This window comes from Odontesthes bonariensis, chromosome 2, assembly GCF_027942865.1.
Source record: "Odontesthes bonariensis isolate fOdoBon6 chromosome 2, fOdoBon6.hap1, whole genome shotgun sequence".
Taxonomy (NCBI): domain Eukaryota; kingdom Metazoa; phylum Chordata; class Actinopteri; order Atheriniformes; family Atherinopsidae; genus Odontesthes; species Odontesthes bonariensis.
This window is the reverse complement of record NC_134507.1, coordinates 5,857,359-5,879,906: the sequence shown is the minus strand read 5'-3', so window position 1 is coordinate 5,879,906 and position 22,548 is coordinate 5,857,359. Positions and strand designations below refer to the sequence as shown.

The window sequence follows — 22,548 nt, the reverse complement described above, 5'->3', positions numbered from 1 at the left end:
TATTTTTAGATTGCCGGTGAGCCAGCATCACCGGCATTCTTCTTCCTCAGCTGCTACGAATCGCCACCTGCTCTCACCTCGGCAAACCAAATGAATAACTGTGTGCTCCAATAGTGAGCAGCAGAGAGACTTATTGTCAGGCATTCTACCTGCTGCCACCTTCAAAGACCCCGCGGACCTGTGTTGTATTACGATCTTCTGTGATCATACATACAAACAAACAAAGGACAATTATTCTTCCTTTGCTGTTGTATACGACTGCATCCTGAGCCGAGGTTTTTACACAGACTGTTGGTTTAAAACTGGGTTGAAAGCTATCCACCATTAAGGGTGGAGGTTTTTCTGAATGACAGGTGGGTGCACTGGCTGCTATCTAGTGGGCATTTAAAGTACCTTCAGATACAAACTCCAATCCATTCCTTTTGTCCCAAAAAGCCAAGTTTGTGTTGGTCAAAATGACAAACTCGAGGCTGCGAAACATTAATCTTTTGCTTGTTTGAAACCAGCCGCACTACTTTTTGCCTCTTTAAGGCACTGAGCCTGTAGCAAATGGCCATGTTCTGTTGAAAAATAATTTATTGAATACAATCCCAGTGTTCATAGCGGCCTGAAGCTGGAAGTGTTTGGTTTCTCGGGGTTTACTTTTACATCCGTTTGTCTCGGCTTTTAGATTCTCGCTAAGTTTGAAACGAACGCTGTTGCAGCATCGCTGTTTTGTTCATCAGCCCGCAGGAAATTAAGAATCGTGACTGTTTTTCAGTCCTGTCCAAGGGCCGAGCCTTATCAGCCTGCTTAATTTCATTCACTGAAAGCGGTACATTTGTGTTGCGTCTCTGAGAGCAGCAGGTTTGTATGAAATTGATTTAGGGAAAAAAAGAAACCAAGAGCTTTCGTGAGCTTTGGATGTTGCTCTTGGAGGCTTGATAATTGGAAACCACAAAGGGCTATTTGTCAAATGGATTGTTTTGCTCAATTAGAAATAATCAGCAGAATTATGCAATAATTAGACCAGTCAGCCCCGATAGGACTTACTCCTCTAAGAGGTATTGATCATATTATCATATTGCTGTAAGATATTCTAGTTGGAATGATTACACCAGAGCAAAAGGGTTTTGAAACGCCAGATGAATGATGATAAATCTTCGTTTTGAGGAGAAATGCAAACATAACGAATGCATGTTAAATCCCGGGCTTGTGACACCACGGTGCGACTGTACACACACTGAGACCGCGTTTACCACAGATGTTTCTGAGAAACAGCCTGTTCCCGTCAGACAGTCACCCTGACATCAGCGGTATCAGTCGGTGTGTTTGTGTCCGTATCGTGGCTGATTGCTTTATGCGAGGAGCGTGCTTCTCGAACAATGGCGGCTTTATGAGACATGGTTTCTGTACGTACTCGAGTGTGTCTCTGCCTCCATGTGCCCATGCTGCATTATTACTGAGATTATTAAATTATGAGGCCCTGCGTGCAGTTGTCATGGCCCCGAGTGCTTTTGGAAATATGAGCTTCTATTTTTGTCTCGGACCAAAACGTCCAATTTGAGGAGGGCTCGCAAACAACTCGTGATTTGTTTGAGAGGAGAAACAAAAGCAGAAAAAGACGCCTTCACCTCAGAGGTCAAGCAGTTGAATAATTCAAGTCGTTTCCTCTTTTTTTTTTTCCCTCCTATAGTTCTTGACGATGATAACAAGGTTGACTTGGGTGCGCAGTGTGTTTACAATGTGGATGATGAGTGCGGCGTTTTGTCTGCCCGCAGGAGAACGACTACCTACAGGAGTGCCTTGACGTTGTGCAGCAAGAGTTCATGATCTTCAACCGCGAGAAGTAAGAGACCATAAAGGCAGCGGACCGCCTATAACATGAGCTAAAAGCAGTTTTCTGTTTAGTCATCCAGCAGTGGGAAGGAGTCATCTGTGTACAGCACGGGACAAACTCTCATAGGAGCTAAATTTCATTTTCTTTTATTTCTCTTTTCCAAGGTACTGTAGTTCCAGTTTTGTCTTTGAAGGGAAAAACCCTAAAAAAAAAAAACAACTTAAAACCTGAATTTATATAGCTGTATATAAAAAAATGTTTTATGTGTGTTTTAGCCTTTAAGTAGATGGTAAATCATGCTGAGATTTATTAATTTCACTTTTGCACAAAAAATAAATAGAAATGTTGGTATGTTGCTTATTTGCAACACCAGGCATAATGGTCAATAATAAGATAACAACAACACAGTAATATAACAGTGAAAAAACAATGTTTTTTTATTCAACCTTTTTTTTTTTTTTTACATATTTATTTATATAAAGGTTCCTAGGTTCGTAGTGAATATGGACTAACCGGCATTGGGGGAATAAAGATGCTATCTCAGCTGGTTGATTGAGTCAAACGGTTTGTAGCATATATGCAACAATAGGCGTTAAGGGGTTAAATCTGTTCTTGGAGCAGCAATGTTGCTTGTTGTCCTTCTGTACTCAGGAAAACCAAAGTCCATCATTTGCATTAAGTCTTATTTAATAATATTTGTATAAAAATAGAAGTTCAACACTACCAAACAAGCTTCACATTAACATTGTGTGCGGTTAGACTTTGTTGGTCCAGTGTAAATTCTTTGGGAACCACAGTGTTATTGCATGTGCTGTACTTACGGTTTATTATTTTTTAATTATTTATTTTTTAAACGTCAGATAATGCATACTGTATATTGATATGTTAATTTTGTTAGTTACTCACTTTTTCTTGATTCTAACTGCAACAATATCATTTTCCTATTGGGATTGATTCTTCAGTGGAAATGTAACGGCTGAAGATAACATCCAGTTTGTAACTTACCGTATTACCTCGCTGGCTCCCGCTCTATGATGCAGCGCAGCATCTTTACAAAGGGAATACACTCGGCCGCTGTAATGACGAGCTGAAGAGAATCCCGCATGTGCGTGTTAGCTGAGCTTAAACCACGGGTGGATGTGGAGCCGCCACTGAAAACGTTAAACACACACGGAGAGCTTCCATCGGCTGCAGAATGGGAAGAGAGTGAGACACTAATTTATTCCCGGTATGATGGAGAACTCCAGGGCACGCAGCGTATCTGGCTGAAGCTACTGACACGGGAAGGCATTCATCCATCAGAGTGGGTTGTGCTCATTACTTCCAACCTGTTTGGCAGCTCAGCCTCTTCAATGAAATGACATGGATATGTGGATATGTGATGACGGAAGACTTTCTGAGAGTCGACCGCTCCGAGGCTGAATCCTATCCGTGGAATCTTTTGTATATGTCAGTGTAATACGCACGCTAAATCATGAGCGGCGACCATACAGGCCATAAATCACAGCGAAGCTTTCTTCTCTTCGATGTAAAGGGGAGGATATTGGTTCAGTGCTGCACTCAATTATTTCCTCATATATTATTGACCAGGTCCTGCCACTGCAGTGTTACTGAAATCCTTCTCAGTGGCAAATATCGTATTATACCCTATTGCTCTAATTAATGGCAGTCTACTTATATTTATAATGAAGGATGTAATATCTAGAATTATGCACGGCAGTGAAGAGCGCTACTGAATATAATTCAGTCGGGGCCTCTCATTACACTCGGCTGCTATCAGTTCCTTTCCACGTTTGTTTAATTTGAATGCTTTTCTGAGAACCAAATGTGCTCAGTGGAGTGGATAAAAGTCTGAAATGACACAGAGGGAAGGGTATTCTGTTTCCAACACGTGTTTCAAAGTTAGTTTCTCCGTCTGTCGAAGGTTGAAAAGGCGCCAGGAGGAGGGTCAGGCCGAGGCCGGGGGCGACGACGCCAGTGGAGACGGGGAAGGAGAGGCAGAAGCTGGAGCCACCGACGAGGACGCACCCGAGCCGGAGCCCGATCCCGAGCCGGAGCCCGAGTCCTCCTCCAAACGGAGCATCTGCGGCTCGGTGTGCTCCTCCCCCGGCAGCTGCTAGCGCCACATCGCCTCACAGTAACGGCCGCAGGTCTCTGTGGCCGCTGCAGCGTTTGTGCCATGCCCGTACATACATTCTCACCCCTCTCCTCTGTAGTAGCCACGAGCGGAGGAACTGCACAGAGGATGGACTTGATGCACAGCCGCATCCCCCAAAATGGCCCCCCCGGTGTCCCCTCTCCTTTTTCTTTCTGTAGCATCCTTCCAGTAAGGCATGAATGAAGCAGATTCCCAGAGAGTCCCCTGCCTACTGTACCCATCCGCCCTAGAGTAAGCTCTAACTTCTATGCAATGTAACATTATAGCATGACTAATAAGGAATCACTTACTAGGAGGTGTCGATCATAAGCAGAAAGCACCACAAGCATGACGACACCCTCAGCAATAGCAGTCCACAGTTTTTTGGAGCGTTTTGGGGGAGGCGCGTCCCTGTTTTTTGTTTTTTTTTTCCTCGGCCTCCCTGTTCCAAGTCTGATGGGGACGACTGAATTATTCAGTACACCAAGGCCCCCAGTTTATGTTGTTGCCCGTGTCTTCTCTTCCCTCTTCCCCTCAGCCTCTTTCATGTAAGCCGTGCCCTAATTTGGGGCAACTGTCACTTTCTCCCGGAGCGCCTTCCCCCCGTTGCATCACCTTTTGCGAGACACGTTCACAGTAAGTGATGATAGCCGGTTTCATGTTGTAAACCTGTTTAAAGTTGTGCCTGTCTACGATAATCACTATAAGTTGAATTCTATTATAACCATGGATGCATTATAGGTCAGGATGTTCGTCTGATTCTCCTCTTCTAAGTGTTCTGTTCCAAATCTCTTTATGATGATAATGTACTGTAATTCAGGGGAATTGATGGAAATTGGAGTTTCAGAGCTCGCTCGTCGCCGGGTCTCTATTGATTACAAAGACGCAGCATTTTGGCCCTGCACCATGCTCTGACTTCAAGAGCATGCAAAAAAAAAACTCCGTTTCGGGGATGAATAAGAGGATCGTCATCCTTTAAGACTCTATTTTAAAGCTCATTCCATCATTTTAAGTGCTTGGTTAGAGCAAAGATCAGATTGGAACTGTGCTTAAATGTGTAGCTGTCGGTTCTTCAGACTATATAGAGGAGCTAGTCTGTGATTGTCATAGTTATATCGGTACGTTGAAGGTGATATGAATAATCTCAGACTCAACCTGGGCCTGGGAATATGTAGCAAAAGATAACCTTAAATCCTATGACCTGGCAAAAACGAAAACCATGTAAATAGCATACAGTGTAGGTAATTAAACTCACCACAGTTTTATGTGGGACTGCGAACTCGATGTGTAAACTTAAGGAAGAGCTGCGTGAAGCTCCGTCCTGCTTCTCTCTGCTCTTCTTTCCAAGTGTGCAGGCACAACTTGTAGGCAAAATATGCCAAAGCTTTTCTAACATTTGCATAACCATTTCTAAGGAACTTTGAGTGTGTGAATGTATGTGTTTTTTTCCTCTGTATAACATGAAAGTCCTTCACTTCTCCCAGTGAAGACGTTATCATTTATACGATCGTAACGTGATTCTGTATAAACTGTCGATATCAGGTAACGTGGGACCTTAAAGTTACGGTGAGACATCTTGTGAAATACACCAATTTGGTATCTCAACAAGAACTAAAGGAGAAGACTGGTACCGCTCTAGTGTCTGTGTGTTAAGTTCGACGCCGGAGGGCAAGCTGGGATTTGCCCAGCCTGCCGTGGGAACACCAGCAGTACGAGAAGACGAACCAGAAATATAAGACTCTTTATTTCAGGGGACGTAGCGTTACATTTTTCTGTGGAGATATAGTTGCACGAGGTAATTTAGGATAAGATTAGAAATGAGTTTGTTGTTTTTTTTCTGTTGTTGTTGCTGTTTTTTTTTTTGTTCAAGTTTTAAAAGATTGTATACAGCATGTTATTTGATTATTGACCTTTAGAGGCTTCTAGGAGCTGATCGTTCAAGCCAGAAACGGATGCCACTGAGGGGATTTGGAAATACATTCTTCTTGCCAGCTGGACTACAGATGCTGTGAAACTTAAAAAAAATAAATAAAGAATACGAATGAGACTGCCTTTAGTAGCTTACATAAGTTATAATATGAGGCTAATATGATAATGCGAAAAGTGGAGCTTCAGTACATTTTTATTCAAGTCATAATGTTTCACAGTATAATGTAACTGTTAATGAAAACTGATGACATAGTATGAATAAAAGTACAGGGTACATATTGTGCGTTGTAGCATTGTAATGATAGATTCAAGAGTGCTCTTTTGGTTTCCATCACAGTTCCCATCACGCCGGTATGTCTTAGCTTTCCGACTTTACGTGCTTTAAAAGTCGTACTTTAGCTCGGCGGGGGGGGGGGGTAAAGCAGGTGGAGCCCGGCTACAGACTGATGAGGAAAGTTTTACTCTTTGCTGGGAACTGCTTTGGAGCCACTGAAAGTGATTGTAAAAAAAAAAAAAGAGTAATATAACAGGTAATAATACCTTTGAAGTATGTAGTGTTTAGACAACAGAGTGTTCAGTCAGAGGCTTCTGCAGCTTTGCTGCAGCAAAGAGCGGCACAGGACAGCAACCCTAAACAACGACTGCTTTTAATGACAAAGGACTGTTACGGATTTCTTTCATACTACTGCAACGGCACAACTTCCAATTCTGGAATGATAAAGTATCTTTCATTTAGTTTTATTTCTGCACGTTCATTCGACGGGTAGGATCAGACAGTTAAGCATCTCTTCAGATAACCTCACAGCCACGGGAAGCATCGAGAGGGCTGCTAAACACAGCACGGTAATTTTTTTTAAAAAGGGACTAGCATGGTCGATCTTTCCAGCTCGAGCTTCAGAGTTAATGCACAGACATGAGACCGTTATGAAGGGTTTCTAATGGTTCCCAGAAGGAAGGCAAAGACGTGTATTTCCCAAAATGTAGAAACATTTTCTTTTACAGTGGACATAATGACTAGATTAGATATAAAGTGGCATCTTCCAAGTCAAAGCGTTACGAATTGAACAGTGTTCGATTCATTGATTTCCTTTTCTTTTTCTTTGCATGTACATTAACAGTATAAGCCTGGAGCTTGAGCCTTAATGGCTGATTTGTGCATGCACAAGCTGTCGGTAATAGCATACCTCACCTGATTATCAGAGTATAGACTGGCCTGCGTGACTGTTTCTGGACGGTGAGTTTTGTGAACCTTAGACTGCACAAACCGTATAATCCCAGTGTTACATGGAAGGCATGATATTTTTAAGGTGATTATGTACCTATTTTTTGGCATCCTGTGTTAGGTTGTCTTACTGCTTTCTTCAGATATACAGCTTCAATACCCTTGTGGATGAGTGGAATGAGGTCAGCCACTGTGTTTGATGCTCTGTTGTGGATTAATTGTTGCATTCTTGTCTGTGCGGCGAAGAGAAAGAAAATTTGGAAGTGGGGCAATATCACCTCGTCCCCGAGTACAGAATCTGCTGCATTATTTAAAGAAAAACTAAAGAAATAAAAATAAATGTCTCCATTTGTGGAGAGGAAAGTTTTAGGTTTTTTTTGTTTTGTTTTTCTTTCTTTTCAGACTTCTGTGGAATCTGTCAAAACAGCATCAGAATCAGCACAGGCCTGAATCATAGGTGTAATTATATGTTAATCATTCGTAAGTGGAAGATTTAATTTAGGTGTAGCTTTTCTCCAAGTTACAATACTAATCTAATGTTTTGGCATTTTATGCCTCGATATAAGTGATCATTCCTGATTCAACAGTGCTTGCAAACCCAACGTGTTTCTTTATGTGTTAATGGTTTGGATGCCGTTAGGTGTTTGGGACAAAAGAAAAAGAAAAAAGGCGCCGTGCCAAACATTTTTCCTACTTAACCCTTTTCTTGAGACGCCATTCTGTAGGTGTCTTAACTCTGTGGATACAGTTTGAAAAGTCAGTGCCCTGTTTTAAATGTTGAAACCAATGAAGAAGACGACGTGATCCATGCCTTTCATTTCCTCCTTGTGATCCTGTTTTTGCACAATGTTCTCGTGCGGCAGGAATTTTTTTCCAGGGAGTCGGTGAAAAAAAAAAGCCTCGTTTCTGTACCAACTGAAACCGCTCTGTGTTCAACACATGCTGCTTTAATTGCTTTGATAAAGAAATAAATCTTCCTCCAGTAACTCGGTGTCTTTGTGTCATTTTCACTCGGTTACAGCAAGGTTTGGTAGACTGCAGGAGGAAGAATTTAGGTTTGACTGGGGGGGGGGTGAGTCTGTCGCAGGATTACTGAGAGTAAATAATGCAGAGGAGTTCTGCTTTGTGCAGGAGACCACCCTCTTTAAAGATAGATACTTCATTTCGATATGCAGAATATATGAGCAGACAGTTTCTAAAAAAAGTTCAAGAGCCACATCAAGTTCTCTCTTCATGGACGTCTGCTTGATTCAGGAGCGGGCCCTCTGCTCTGGGTCCTGCAGGATGTCCACGGTGGTCTTTGGCGTGTTTTCCAGCAGGGGGCGCCACTGTGGGTCATCGAGGTACTCCAGAAGAGCGGCCAGCTCAGCCTCCAACTTCCCAACTGTGTTCTCCACCCGCTGCAGGAGACAGAAGGCACAGTATGTGTATGTGGTTGACATGTGAATAATGCATTAATAGGTTGTAGTATGAATTATAGAGTGGTCATTCATGAATAATGCAAACGACATAAATAAAACAGAAACCCAAAATTGCTCGCACGATAGGATGAGTGCACGTTTAGGGGTTTAGATGAGATGAACGTGCAGCTTTGTGGTAACCTGGCAGAAAAAAACATGTTCTTGTTTGTGCGTTTATGTATATGGGATTTATTTATTTATTGTTATAATAATTAAAACTTAATGTGGGGAAAAGTCGCTGCTATCATTGAAAGACGGTAAAAACAAAATTGTTCGGCACAAAGAGCCGAAATGTCTGGAATCCTGATGGTTTCAGACCACTGACGGCTAATGCACGGAAGCCGCACCTTCTCCACCACGTCCATGCGGTTGTGGAGGTTGGCGTGCTCCTGACAGGCACTTGAACGCACCGCTCGAGGTCTCAGGTCAGACTCGGGTCCTGAAAATAGAACAGACGTGTAGCACAGTGTAATGTATGCACAGCACAATGAGGGACTCCTCGCAGAAACCAATGACTTTGTTCAATCCTGAGCGTGAGGAACCAGAATAATGAGAATGAATTTCTTTTTTGTGAGACTCTAAGAGATAACGTAATTACTAACAAGCTTTTGAGATTTTGAACTACTCTTCAAAATTATTTGGTTCTTACCAAGAAAATAAAACTTACATTTAGAAGTGCTAGATATTTTTTCTTGTTTTAAGAATTAATTTATTATTTTAAGTCTTCAACTTAACAGTATAATCTTATATCAAGCAAAACTTTACTTTTTTGTCTCAAACAGGCAGGGAATCATAAAATGAGACGATTAACACTTAAAATAAGATGTATTACGTTTCTCCTCCAAAGTCTCATCAAAATAAATCTTGTTTTAAGATTCAATAACAAACTCAACATGCTTGATTCAAGAGTCACACAGAAAATATCTGAAAACACACTTTTAAGCATATGACAAATGTTTGTTCACAAAACTGCCTTTGTTCAATCTAGAAACAAGACTCCTACAATCTTAATTTAAGAAATCTTGCTAAGTCAAATTATCTTGCTGCATGGACAGATTTTTTCACTTGTTTTGAGTCCCTTTCCCTTAGTTTTAGTGTTTTTTATCTTGTTTGAAGATTTGAAGACCCCTATTTTTTGCAGTGTAGTCTCCACGTATGGAAGTCTTTCTTGCCATCACCATCATTTCGTAGGATTAGGCTGAGGTCTTGCCTCCAAAATGTGGATACTGCTCCCCTTTAATCATTTCTCAGGCAGTTTGGCAAAGACAAGTTTTTCTGCAAAAAATCTCAATGCACTCCTCTTTGCTGATGGCGTTCCATTCCCTTTACACTACTTTCCCATGGTGTTCTTGGAGCCGAATGCTTCTTCTTCCATTTACCAAACAAAAGCCACCACTTTGCACGTGCTACCTAGCTTGCAGCTTTGTCACCACAGCAGTTGCCTCTGTTCTGGGGTGAAAATTCACCTCAGGTTCAGCCTGAGAACATTGTTAGCCGTGGCTCAGTGGTTAGAGTTGGTTGTCCAATAACCAGAAGGTTGGTGGTTCAATTCCCATGTCTTGCTACTAAAAAGATTGATGAAACTGGCAGCTCCTTGTCACTGCCGATGTGCCCTTGAGCAAGGCACCGTACCCCTATGTTCCCCGCTATGAATGGCTGCCCACCGCTCCAGGTTGGCATCTGTCTCTACGAGTGTGTTAACAGGTGCCAACCTGGATGGGTCAAAAGCAGAGGACCAATTTCCGTGTGTATGCATTACAGTAACTCTGATGTTAGAGATAGGTGTTGACTGATTTTGCTTTCCATGAACTGAACCTTTTTCCTCTCATTCCCAGCGTTTGGGCTAAAATAACCAACTGCTGGCTGTCGCTTTGAATTAAGCACACAGACACCACAGTATTAATACATTGCTAATTTTTATTAATTTTTCTGTGAGGTTTCAGCACATGTATAAACACAACAAAAACAATGGGTGTTATTGATTGATTTATTCTAAATTTGGGATTGTGGATTTCTCATGCAGACAGTAGAATAGCACTTCTCTCATTTAACTTTAAAATAACGCTCCAAAAATTGGCTAATCTTTGCCCTTTGGTTCCCTATCTAACACTACTGTCGTGAAAACAAATGTCTCTGTCCGCCTTGATATTGTACAGCCATATTCATGCGTGTTGTCATGCTGAAGAGGTCACAAAGGCAACAATCCAAAGCCACAAAAATGTCAAGCGACCGTAAAGTGAGACATGTTGCGGGGCTGGAACCTAAAGTTGTGAGCTGCTGTATCTCAGCCCCCCGAGCACTCTGGGGCAGTTTCAGGCCCGGGAATGTCCACAACAAAAGACATTACATGTTCATAACAAGTCTGAGGAATATCTTTTTAAGGCTCACAAGCTTCTCTAGTGTTGCTTTAAGTGAGAAAGAACCACAGCTTTAAACAGGAGGCTTTTGGTACTAAAAAACATGAACAAAGTAGAAAATGACATCCATCCATTTCCATCCCATTGATGTGGTGTCATTTTGATAGCTTCCAGCTGAGATGATAATTCAACATGCTGACATTTTCTTTGATGACGACTTTGTTGTTTTGGGAGAGCAATCGTCCACTTGTGTGCGGTCTAAAATAAGGACCAAGTTGGGAAGCACTCCCTGGTGTAGATTCGCTGCACATGCATTGTTCTCGCCGTTTCCTCCTCACAGTGATGTTTCCAATTATCCGTCTCTCTTTGAAGCCAGCATATTTGTGGGAAAGTCTGCCATCACTGTCAGGACTCTGCTTCCATTATTTGGAACACCTTCCATGCAGAGCGTTAGAAAACTATACGCCGTTACAGACTGTACAGTTTAGTACTCGTAGTTCCCGTCATGTGACGCCACGCGACCTGACAAAAAAAACCCAGGGCTGAGCAAGTTCACTCGTTATCGCGTTAATGCATTCATTATTTAACGCCGATAAATATTTTATCGTGCATTAACGCATGTTTTTTTTAATTAATTAATTTATTTTAATTTAAAAAAAACATTTTGGGGGCTTTTGTGCCTTTAATGGAAAGTTCAGAGAGACAGGAAGCAGGGGGCAGAGAGAGGGGGAACAACATGCAGCACAGGGCCGTCCAATGCAGGACTCGAACCGGGGCCAGCTGCAGCGAGGCCTCTTGTACATGGGGCGCCTGCTCAACCCACTATGCCACGGACCACCCCTGTTTTACTATTTATTTTATTATTGTAAAAGTCTGTCGCTCACAGGCTTTTATTTTGTAAAAGTCTGTTGCTGTCTGCTGTGGAACAGGAAAAGAAAGTAATCGGCGGATCCACCAAACATGGAGAAGGGTACGGAACTTTTACTCGGCCATTTTCATGTTAAAGTTCTTCCAGACGGCGGAGTCGACAGAACCAAAGTCATCTGTAAACTCTGCCAAGTTGAATTGTCTTCTCAGCGTAGTAGTTCCAGTCTAAAATATCACTTAAAGGCAAAACACACAACTGATAGCAGCAAGTCATTCAAGGAAACAGACAGTGGAGCGAGGCTTCTACATAAAAACTACAGAAAGATGCTGATGTTAAAAGTGTGTTTGCACAGCAAATGTTATGGCACTTTCATTCATATGGCAGCACATTTAAAATAAAGCTAAATGCTAAAAGCTATACACTACTTTTGAATTCATTTTTGGATTTTGCGTACAAATGCGATTAATCGTGATTAATCAGGGAAGTCATGTGATTAATTAGATTAAAAATTTCAATCGTCATCTCAGCATTTCTGGTGAGACTGTGCTGGATTCTTAGGAAACAGAAAAGAAAACATCAACCATACAGAAGACATGGATGTGCTTACCTGATAACTCTTGGTGTAGTTGGCTCCTGATGTTGAGTCATATCAACCAAATTGATGCAACTACCGTGATTTTGTTTGATTTCCAATTTAAGCAGCCACACAGGAGGTGAGATCAGTTCTCTGAAACAGTTTTGCGTTATGACATTAAACTGGTGTACTTGGCAATCTTCCTTCAGAATCTCTGTAGAACCGGCTTACAGAAAATATTGAAGAAAAAGAAACATATATATATAAACTAGTACTCTGAGTTCCCAGAGCTTTTCCATTGTTGTGTTTACCTCAGACACATGGGGCTGTTGGAATGGAACATTCTGACAGCTGCTTCTCACTCCTAACCCAACCTTTCCCTTTGAGACCAGCGGGGGGGGGGGTCATTTTGGACTCTTTCCTGAGATCCAAAAAGAGCTTTTTATATTCGAGTGCGATCGTTTGGAAGAAATTCCAAACCAAAAAGATATTTCTGCTTTCATTAGTTTGGCCTCTTCTTTCTCTCCTCTTAGGAACTTCAGATGGGCGAGCGTGTGGGAGAAATCGTGTGAGAGCAAAAACTGCAGGCATAAACACAGGCTGTGTCCATTTTAAGTCTTTCAAGCCCATCAGGAGCTGCTGTCCAGATATGTGTTGCCAGTTCACATGTGATGTAAAACAAAAAGGCTGAAACATGTGACCGTTTTTCTGCTACGCTGCAAGCAGTATCGATCCAGAGAAGTAATCTAGTCCAACATCGACTATTAAAAACCTTTGAACAACAAAGGTTGCCAGTAACTATCACCATATCTCATTCTCTCTTCCCACTTCCAGTTGTACCTAAGCCTCGCACTGCCTCCATTTTACTACGATATCCCTCTGAAACATTTTACAGGCTCCATTATGTCGGCTGAATGGCTGCCAAGTTCAGAACATGCAGGAAGCAGGCCAAGAGTGCGGATGAATGGACTTTTTCAGGGAGTGGACAGAGCAGATGTTTGCCTCGGTGTGTGCTCCGCAGTGTTTTTTTTTTGTTGAACTCACTCAGGCGAACGATAACTCGGCTGATACGACAGTGACGAATGAATTAAAGGGCGTGAAGTTTTTCCTACTCTGGATCTGAACTTCAAAATAGGACGTACATTTATCTGAGGGCTGGTTTTTGCTTCTGCATTTCACAAAAGGGGGCTTCATTTGTCTTTTGTAACACAATGCGCTGCTGGTTTCTTAATCAACTACGAGAAAAAGAAGTGGAAGGAGGGGCCGTCTAAGGGGGCTCTGAAAGGCATCCAAACCACCGCTGTGCTCCCATCTAAGTGTCAGTGTGTACACAGCGCTGCCTGCTCTGTGGAACAGTGCAGGTTCCAGCGTTGGTGACAAATGTCTCACCCAGTGAGTCTGCCAGAGCTCTGAGTGTGTGTGTGTGTGTGTGTGTGTGTGTGTGTGTGTGTGTGTAATAAAACTGCATGTGCCTTCAATGTGGCTGGTGCAAAAAGAGCTGACTGGCCAAGATGTTGTCTTATCACGAGCTGCTGTTACCAAGCAGGGAGGAGGCGTTTTCTCCCATTGTAGTTCAGCTTTTTTTTTTTTTTTTGCCCCCCCTCCCTTTTCTGTCAGAACTGTTGCAGAAGGTTGGGAAATCTCATAGCAACACTCTCCAAACCCCACCCCCGACAACACAAACACACAGCAGAGCAAGTAAACACAGATATGATGATCTAACACAGCGACTCCGCTCAGGCACAAAGGGTGAACGTGTTGCTGGCTCAGTTGGTTTGGGCCCTGAGCCGGTTCTCTACAGGAGATGTGACTTTCAGACGGATGCAAAAAATAGGGGTCTAAGGGAAAATGTACTCAAAATAAGTGAAAAAATCTGTCCATGCAGCAAGATAATTTGACTTAGCAAGATTTCTTTAGATTAAGATTGTTTGAGTCTTGTTTCTAGATTGAACAAAGGCAGTTTTGTGAACAAACATTTGTCATATGCTTAAAATCCAAGGAATAAAGTGTGTTTTCAGATATTTTCTGTGTGACTCTTGAATCAAGCATGTTGAGTTTGTTATTGAATCTTAAAACAAGATTTAATTTGATGAGACTTTGGAGGAGAAACGTGATACATCTCATTTCAAGTGTTAATTGTCTCATTTTATGATTCCCTGCCTGTTTGAGACAAAAAAAAAGTAAAGTTTTGCTTGATATAAGATTATACTGTTAAGTTGAAGACTTAAAATAAGAAATTAATTCTTAAAACAAGAAAAAAATATCTAGCACTTCTAAATGTAAGGTTTTTTTTCTTGGTAAGAACCAAATAATTTGCAGTGCAGACGGATGCAAAAGTGGAGAGTCGGTGCAGGTCAGCGCATCAGACAAACCAAGCGGCTGCAAACATCATGGCATTCTACAGGCCCGGTTCATAAGGAATGGAATACTAATCTGGGTGTGCTCACATTTCAGCTGCTCAGTTCATTTCCATGGCTTACACTGAAATCTCAGTCTTTTTTTGTTCAACTGTCACTGCAACTGCTTTCAACAGTTCCAAAAAAAATGTTTTTGTTTTAGCCGGCAAGATAAAAATGAATCTTCAGCGACAGGCAGGCCTGCTTCAGCCGCTTTCATTTGGCACACGTCGCCCGACACTTTTAACTCCACGCTACAGCAGATACGTTTAGTTTCAGCTGATATTAACACTGGGCGGCACGGTGCTGCTAGAGGCAGTTTCTGTGGAGTTCTCCCTGCATCTGTGTGGGTTTCCTCAAAGTGCTCCGGCTAAACATGCGAAAGAAAGGTTAATTGATGTTTTCAAACCCTGTGGAAGCCTGGCGTTCTGTCAAGGGAGATTCCCTGATACAGTTGGGGTTAGCACCAGTCCCCCTGCAGGCTTAGAAAATGACTGGGTGACGTTGAAACTACCCAGAGCTGGTACCCAACTGTTAGCTCGATTCTTTCTTTGGAAGCTCAAGAACAAGCCGGAGGAATCTCAAGTTAAATAAAGTATTTATTGGTGGTCACACGTGAATTTTAACACAACAAATGCCTCCCCTGATTAACTTAACCCTCTCCTGTTCTCCAGCCTTACCAGATGACTTATTTCCCTCCACTGCACTGTTTACTTCATCTTTCCTGCGTCAAGCTCAGCAGAAAAACTTTCATTGCGACCTAATTTTTTCCAAACAGGAACGATGCACTTATCCTCACAAAATGACATGAAAAGAAGCTTTTGGGATGCAATAAGGGCCTCTCTGCGTACGTGAGTGTGTGTGTCCCCGTGGGCTTCCTGCAGTCGGCCATTCTTGCGCTATGAAGTCAGTGTAATTCACACTTGAGGCCGTCACTCACAGATCTGGCTCTGGAGGATTGGCCCACATTTTTGTGAATTTCCACTGGTAAACAGGTCTGCAGACGCTGGCAGATGATCTTGATAGATGAAGTGGATGTCAGAGACTCTGCTGACAGTATTTTGGATTAAATGTAACCAGAGCTGCGGCTAAATTAGTAGCAGATGTGCTGCCCAAAAACCCTAAACACACAGCCGCACACATACCTAGCCCCGATCTGCACACAGCAGGGAAATATCTCAGATGTGTTCTACTGTGCCACAAACACCCAATATGTAACAGACAAGATGAACATCCGGAGATTTATCTACACGGATCAGCTTTTCTTCCTCACCAGATGTGAGTTCTCTGGCTTTATCTGTCTGACCCGATGACCCCGCCGCAGACTACACCCAACTCCATCACTTACCTGCTGCTGTGTAGCCAATCAGGATGAGGAGGAGTCCAACCGTGGAGCCGCAGGGACGGGTCATGATGAAGAGGGAGAGCTGGCGTGCAGCTGGTGACCACGAGCGCGTGAAAGAAACAGAGTGAGAGCTCTGAGCCGTCTTTTATTCAGAACCAGACCAAAAAGCTGGATATAATCTCTCCTCTGAAAATCCCCTCTCCTTTTCTGTGTGTGTCCACACTGTTTCTGTGTAATGCTTCCCTCCTTGACTTGGTTGTGCCCAGTTTCCTAATGAAAACATTAAAAGCGGGACAAAAAGCTCGGTATCTGGGAAGGGGCGGGAGGGATGAACTGGGGAGGGGACTCATTTCTCACTTCAGCTGCATACTGGCTGGCTTCTAAAGAAGGAAACTGGTTACAATAATCATGAGGGGATCGTTAGAGATACTTGCATTTTATGCCTACTAAAGTTCATTTAAAAAAAAATAAATAAGTTTTTTACGTAGTTTGAAGGAAAACAAAACAAAAGGGGAATTATCTCGTCTGACCTTAAAACCAGAAAGAAAAAGGCTGACAGGTTTCTGTTTAATACCTGCCTCTGTGAAGACGCTTTCAATGTATTTACAACCCCGATTTAAAGAATGTAAAAAAAAAAAAAAAGTAAATAAAAACAGAATACATTGATTTGCAAGTCGTATGAATCAATATTTCATTCACAATAGAACACAGAAAACATATCAAATGTTGAAAGTGACACATTCTCTTTAAAATGTTGGCACATTTTGGGGGGCAGCAGCACACACAAAAACTGAGACAAGGCCATGTTTACCTCTGCGAACCGAGGAGACCAGTTGCAGGATGTTAGGGAGAGGAATGCTGTCTCATAAAGGATTCTACTTGCTCAACAGTCCTGGGCCCTCTTTGTTGTATTATGCACCAAAATATTTTCAGCTGGTGAAAGGTCTGGACTGCAGGCCGGCCGGTCCGGCACCTGCACTCTTCTACTGTGAAGCCACGCTGTTGTTATAGATGCTGCGTGTCCAGTCCAGTCAAGCAAACTTTATTTATACAGCACATTTCATGTACAACACAATCCAAAGTGCTTTACATAAAATAAAAGCATTACAGCGGGGAGTGGAAGAAGCATTAAAAATACACAAAAGAATATAAAGATAAACAAATAAAATGATAAAATCAATTAAAATGATCAAAAACAAGCAACAGTCAAGATAAATTAAAAGATATCGTGCAGATTTCATGCATAGACACATGAGAACAGAAATGTTTTTAACCTGGATTTAAAAATGTCTCCATTTGGTGAGAGTTTAATCTCCACTGGCAGTTTGTTCCACTTGTTTGCAGCATAACAGCTAAATGCTGCTTCTCCATGTTTAGTCTGGACTCTGGACTGGACCAGCTGGCCTGAGTCCTTGGATCTCAGAGCTCTGCTGGGTTTATATTCTCTGAACACATCACAGATGTATTCTGGGTCAAGCTGAAAAATACATCGTCTGGATGTATTCCTTTCAGAATTGATGCTGCTTTTCCAATTTGCCAGTTCTACAGGCACTAATGCACCCCCATACCTTCAGAGATGCAGGCTTATGAAATGAGCGATCCCTGCTGTCTTTAGTCTGGAGTATACGACCTCCATGATTTCCAGAAAGAATTTAAAATTTCTAATCATCGCACGTAATAGTTTTCCTCTTTGCCCCAGTCTGTTTTAAATGGGAATTTTTGATGCAGCGCCACCCGAGGGCCTTAAGATCACAGACATCCGATACCGATTTTTTTTTTTTAAAGATTCTCTCAATCTTTTCATGGTACCATAGGTGATGGAATATTTAACCTCCTGAGACCCAGAGAAAAAAAAGTTTTTGGATTTCTTTTCTTTTATTTTATAAGTCTTTGGGGTGAAAAAAAACATTACTACAATAAAAAAATGTCAAAACATGTTTTTATTTTTTTTACAGTATGTCCTTTGGAGAGGACATCTGGACTCGTTATTGCAAATATGAACATATAAACACATTTAGAGGTGTACATTTACCTCTGAACTCTGACCACCTTTAAGGTTGCACATTTGCAACTGAACTCTTGTGAACCTTAGTTTTTGGTGCAAGGAATATTCCTGAGAGTGAGGTGATACTCAGCCAAAGTAACGTAGTAACGTAACGTAACACAACAAAGTAACGTAACAAAGGTAAGTAAAATGGCCACATCCTTTAAGCCAGTCGTTCCCATCCCCTTATTTAACAAATCAAGAGCGAGCTGATTAGTGTAGTAGTTGAATCAGGTGTGTTAGTTCTGGGTTGGTTTTGGATTGTGGTACTCCATGAAGCAGTGCTTCCTCTTTGAGATGCAGATATTTTACACGATTGTATTGTTTAAAACAGGTGAAAACAAAGTTAGCACATCCTGATGTCCTCTATGGAGGACACACATAAACAAGATATTTTTTAGGTGAAAAAAATAATTACACTCCTCTGAAAACTCATCTAAACTATTCCTTAGATATTAATTTACTAGAATCAATCTGAATATTAAACTCATAAAGCTCATAATTACACAATTATACACTTACCTTTCTTCTTTCCCTAAAATGTGCTCGTTGTGATTGCGGCCATTTTGAAGAACCAGGAAGAGAAGTCTGTCTGAAATGGCGCTACAGTTTTTAATGTTTAGATGCAGTTTTTTTTGTTTTGTCCACCAAAGACTCTGCCTCTGTAAGGTGCTCTTTTTTTATGGCCAATCATATTGCTGACCTGCCACCAATCAATGTGATTTGTTGAAACATTTTCCTACAGCTGTTTCTCTTCAGCATCACTTACATTTCAAGCCTTTTTTTTTCATCGTTTTTGTTTTATTATTTGAATTGTTTCACATTGAAAACACTGAAAATGCCATGTGATTGCCAGAAAACTCAGACAGTATTTCTGTTCGGCAGGAAGTCGGAGAAATCAAAATCAATTCCCCTTCAAAGAGTGCCCTTTACATATGATTGCATTGATTACATCCTGTTACTCCCACCGAACTGACCTCTCTGGCTGGCTCTCTGCTGTGTGACTCATGCTGCTCACTACACACAGGCAGCCAAGGCTGTTACGTTGTAAACATGGTTATCTTCATTAAGCCAGACTGTCTTTGGCCTCCTGCTCTGCTCACTTGTCTGGATGCTTAAGCAGATCTATGGTTTAAGCGGCGGAAAAAAGAAAACCGGGGGAAAAGTGAGAGGAAGGATCAGCGGAGGGATGAGAGAAGACAGGTGGGAGGCACTTCTGTCCGGAAACGGATAAAAAGCAGAGATACAAGCCAAGGTCATGTCAGGGAAATAAACAGACTGTAAATATTATATCTCACACATGGTCTGCCCTCTCTGTGTTCGTTATCAATGTTACTGAAGCCAGTCAAAGTTCCAAAAAGACAAAAGACCGGATATAATGTGATGCATTAGCCTTTCTTTGAGATAAACATTTTTAATAATCTGGGAACTGAGGATATGAATTGTTGCTCATTTGCATAAAGGATCTGTTCCCATTCTTGTTGAAAACAAGATTTTATCTGCTCAACAGTCTGTGGTTGTTGTCTGATTCTCGTCCTCATAATGTGCCGCACATTTTCAGTGGGAGACCGATCAGTACTGCAGAGAGCCCAGTCAAGCCCACAAACTGGGTCTCTGAAGCCGTGCTGTCATAGGTCGGGCAGAATGGCGTATCCGTGGATCTCCTGGGGTAAGATGTTACCTTCATGGAGGCATATGCCTCGCCAAAATTCCAATTTATGGCTCCGCATCAATGGTACTCTCACACATATGCATTTCCCGTATGCTATCAGCGCTGATACTCCGCCATACCATCACAAACAATGGCTTTTTGAAACATAGGACATGAGGTTAATTTATCCGAAAAGGCAGCTGAAACGTAGATGAATCTGAGTAACATGTACTCACTTTCCTTTCGTCTATGCGAGATGAGCTCAGGCCTAAAAGACTTTGGGACCGTTTCTGTTGATATTTGGCTTCCTGCTTAGGTAATAGAGTTTCAGATTACATATCTGGATGCAGCAGTGGACTGTGATGAGTGACATCGGTACTTCCGAGCACATGTTGCTATATTGACCCTGGTGGCATGACGGCTTCTCATGCAGGGCTGCCTGAAGCCTCAAAGGTCACTCGCATCGAGCAGTGTTTTCTGTGCTTTACACAGTGACATTTCCCCCTTATTACCTGATTTTTTTTTATACAATGCAGATGTTGGAAAGCCAAAGTTCTTTGCAATATGACACGGAGAATTGTTTTGAACTAAAACTAAGCCTTTGGTGGATGCTTCTTTTATGCCCAATCCTGACACCCAAACCTGTCACCTGTTAATCTGCTGGTTGTAGAATCTTTTTGGGGTTAGGGTTAGGGTTAGGGTGTGGCAGCCATCGAATCTTTGCTTTCTTTATGTTGTAAACAAAGAAGCTGGTCAGTGAAGACACTGAGAATCAAATTTTGTGTCTGTGTCAGTTAAAAAAAAACACAAATAAGGGAATTACAGATATGAGTTCTTATTTTCTGGACACGGGGTCTGTTAACCGTCTATGATTGAATGTGAATGTTTGTCTAAGTCCATCTTGTAATCCTTACAGTCGAGTATTGCGTGGGGACTGGAGACAGCAGAAACAAAGGTAAGGAGCAAAGCATCACGGCGAGCACACCACCAGAGGATCACGGCATCCAGTGACCAGCGTCACACTGATCCATGGTGTGACAGACTGCTGGAGGCAGGGTGACCTTCTCGCCATCTATTTCTATCCTCGTCTCCTCTGCCTGCTATCCATACATCTCTTTGTTTTCTTCAGTCTAACACCTGTCATTGGCGACGATGACCAGATGTCACTACAGGCGTGGAGAGATTAAAGGAACCCTGAAAGTGCTCGCTTCGTCCTGTCCGTCGGTAAACTCCACGTTGACATGGACCCCGTTCGGCTTTGTTGTCTGAGCTCTCTGTGCCCACTTTTCCCCCCCGAGCATGCACTGCTTGTCCTGCTACTTTTTAAGACGCTCGATCTAATCTGAATGAGATGTGCTGTGGGGTGTGTGAAGTCATTAGTTGAGCTCTGATTTCCCTTGACTTTTGTCCTCCTAATCCTATTGTGGATTTTCTGTACTTATAGAAAACCTTTTTAAAGTGTTTTGTTGGGCGAATGCGTTGTTGTTAACGTGTTTCTCACGTTAAAGCCGATGCAGCAGAGGTACAGCGTCGACAATATCAAAGAGCACGCCTCTATTTTAACACCGTTGTTGTGATCTTACTTCCTTTTGCAGTAATATCAATATACTTGAAATTTGCTAAAGTTTCTCAGTAGATTTTCATAGGTACTCCTAACATGCCCTGTGCTTGGTCATTATTGCAGTCCATGTGGACCAAGACGACCCGCACACACTAACGCCAGCCTCTTTGTCTTTCACATGGCGCTTTAGCCGTCTTGATGTGCTTGCAGCAAGGACAGAGACCTCTCATCTGTCACCGATCATCTATTCAATATTGCTATCATCAGTTCTGGACTCACAGTTCCAACTTTTCACAGCTATGTCAGACAGGGTCCGAACCGTGTGATAAACCGGTTCTGAAGAAAAACATTTATAGCAGCTATAATGTGAATAAGTTTAAAGTCAACCCTGGTTTGATTTTGAAATGTTCATTGCTCTTGAAATTAGGCTTAATAATACTATCTATCACGTGACTACATGTAAGGATAAACCTGTTAACCTATTCAGAGCTTAGGCTTTATATGGAACACCCTGGGTTTCCTAGGAAACTGTCCACCAAAAGCCTCTGAATAAATAAATACATAAAGCATTTTAGAGAATTAATCTTCGGCTTTTATTGTAAATTACGGGCTTGGTTTTGAAAGTTTGTGATATTGTGATTGTACAGAAGGAGCAGGGTGTGGACACAACTGCCTGAAGTTGCACTTTATCTAGAGTTGTGAAGTAAGAATGGACCATTACAGACTCTGGGGAGTCACAAGAACACCTGCATTCTAATCCCTTTACTTCTTTGTGGCACTTTATTTCGACACTATCTGCCCCATACATATTGCAGATCATTCTGCGGTTGGATTTAGGGCATCATTTATTACATTAAGGAAGTTTATTCAGTAAATACTGGCCTTGCTGATGGCGCCATGGTCAGATTGGAGGAACACGTGGAGCCAGACAATCATCAGAGCTAAACAAGATCTGGACCACCTGCTGGGTTTTTGCTGCAGCCAATTTAGCTCTTCTCCGTTTTCTTTGAAGTATCTATTGTCTGGCAGGCAGCTTGTCTTTTTCCACAGTCCACTTGATGAACTATTTGTGTTCAAATGTATCAAGGGATGCCATTCTCTCCTGTAAGAGCGCTGATGTCTCCTACATCTTGGAAAATGAAGATAAAAGTGCTACTTGTGACTCTTTTTGGTGACACATAAATG

The 22,548-nt window shown here is 42.0% G+C and overlaps 2 protein-coding genes across 2 annotated transcripts in view; one reads left to right on the top strand and one right to left on the bottom strand.

Annotated features, from left to right (window-relative positions):
• The window catches only part of stk32c (serine/threonine kinase 32C), a 95,284-nt gene extending 89,002 nt beyond the window's left edge, over positions 1 to 6,282 (top strand). Inside the window, exons 11-12 of the mRNA XM_075474649.1 lie at positions 1,761 to 1,828; positions 3,744 to 6,282. Of these exons, the coding sequence (XP_075330764.1) occupies positions 1,761 to 1,828; positions 3,744 to 3,939 (264 nt within the window). The 3' untranslated portion in view covers positions 3,940 to 6,282. The remainder of the gene's footprint in view (positions 1 to 1,760; positions 1,829 to 3,743) is intronic.
• Positions 6,283 to 7,806: 1,524 nt separating this feature from the next.
• LOC142389545 (placenta-specific protein 9-like) lies at positions 7,807 to 16,389 on the bottom strand. Its single transcript, XM_075474650.1, has 3 exons — positions 16,111 to 16,389; positions 8,915 to 9,006; positions 7,807 to 8,507 (listed from the first exon to the last, which is right to left on the bottom strand). The coding sequence occupies exons 1-3, from the start codon at positions 16,172 to 16,174 to the stop codon at positions 8,358 to 8,360; spliced, it is 306 nt and encodes a 101-aa protein (XP_075330765.1). The 5' UTR covers positions 16,175 to 16,389; the 3' UTR covers positions 7,807 to 8,357.
• Between the last annotated feature and the right edge of the window lie 6,159 nt (positions 16,390 to 22,548).

Coding starts and splice junctions, on each gene's coding strand:
- LOC142389545 (XM_075474650.1), bottom strand. CDS start 16,174: ATGACCCGTCCCTGCGGCTCCACGGTTGGACTCCTCCTCATCCTGATT. Junction 9,007..16,110: donor GATTGGCTACACAGCAGCAG/GTAAGTGATGGA, acceptor TTCTATTTTCAG/GACCCGAGTCTGACCTGAGA. Junction 8,508..8,914: donor GCATGGACGTGGTGGAGAAG/GTGCGGCTTCCG, acceptor TGTCTCCTGCAG/CGGGTGGAGAACACAGTTGG.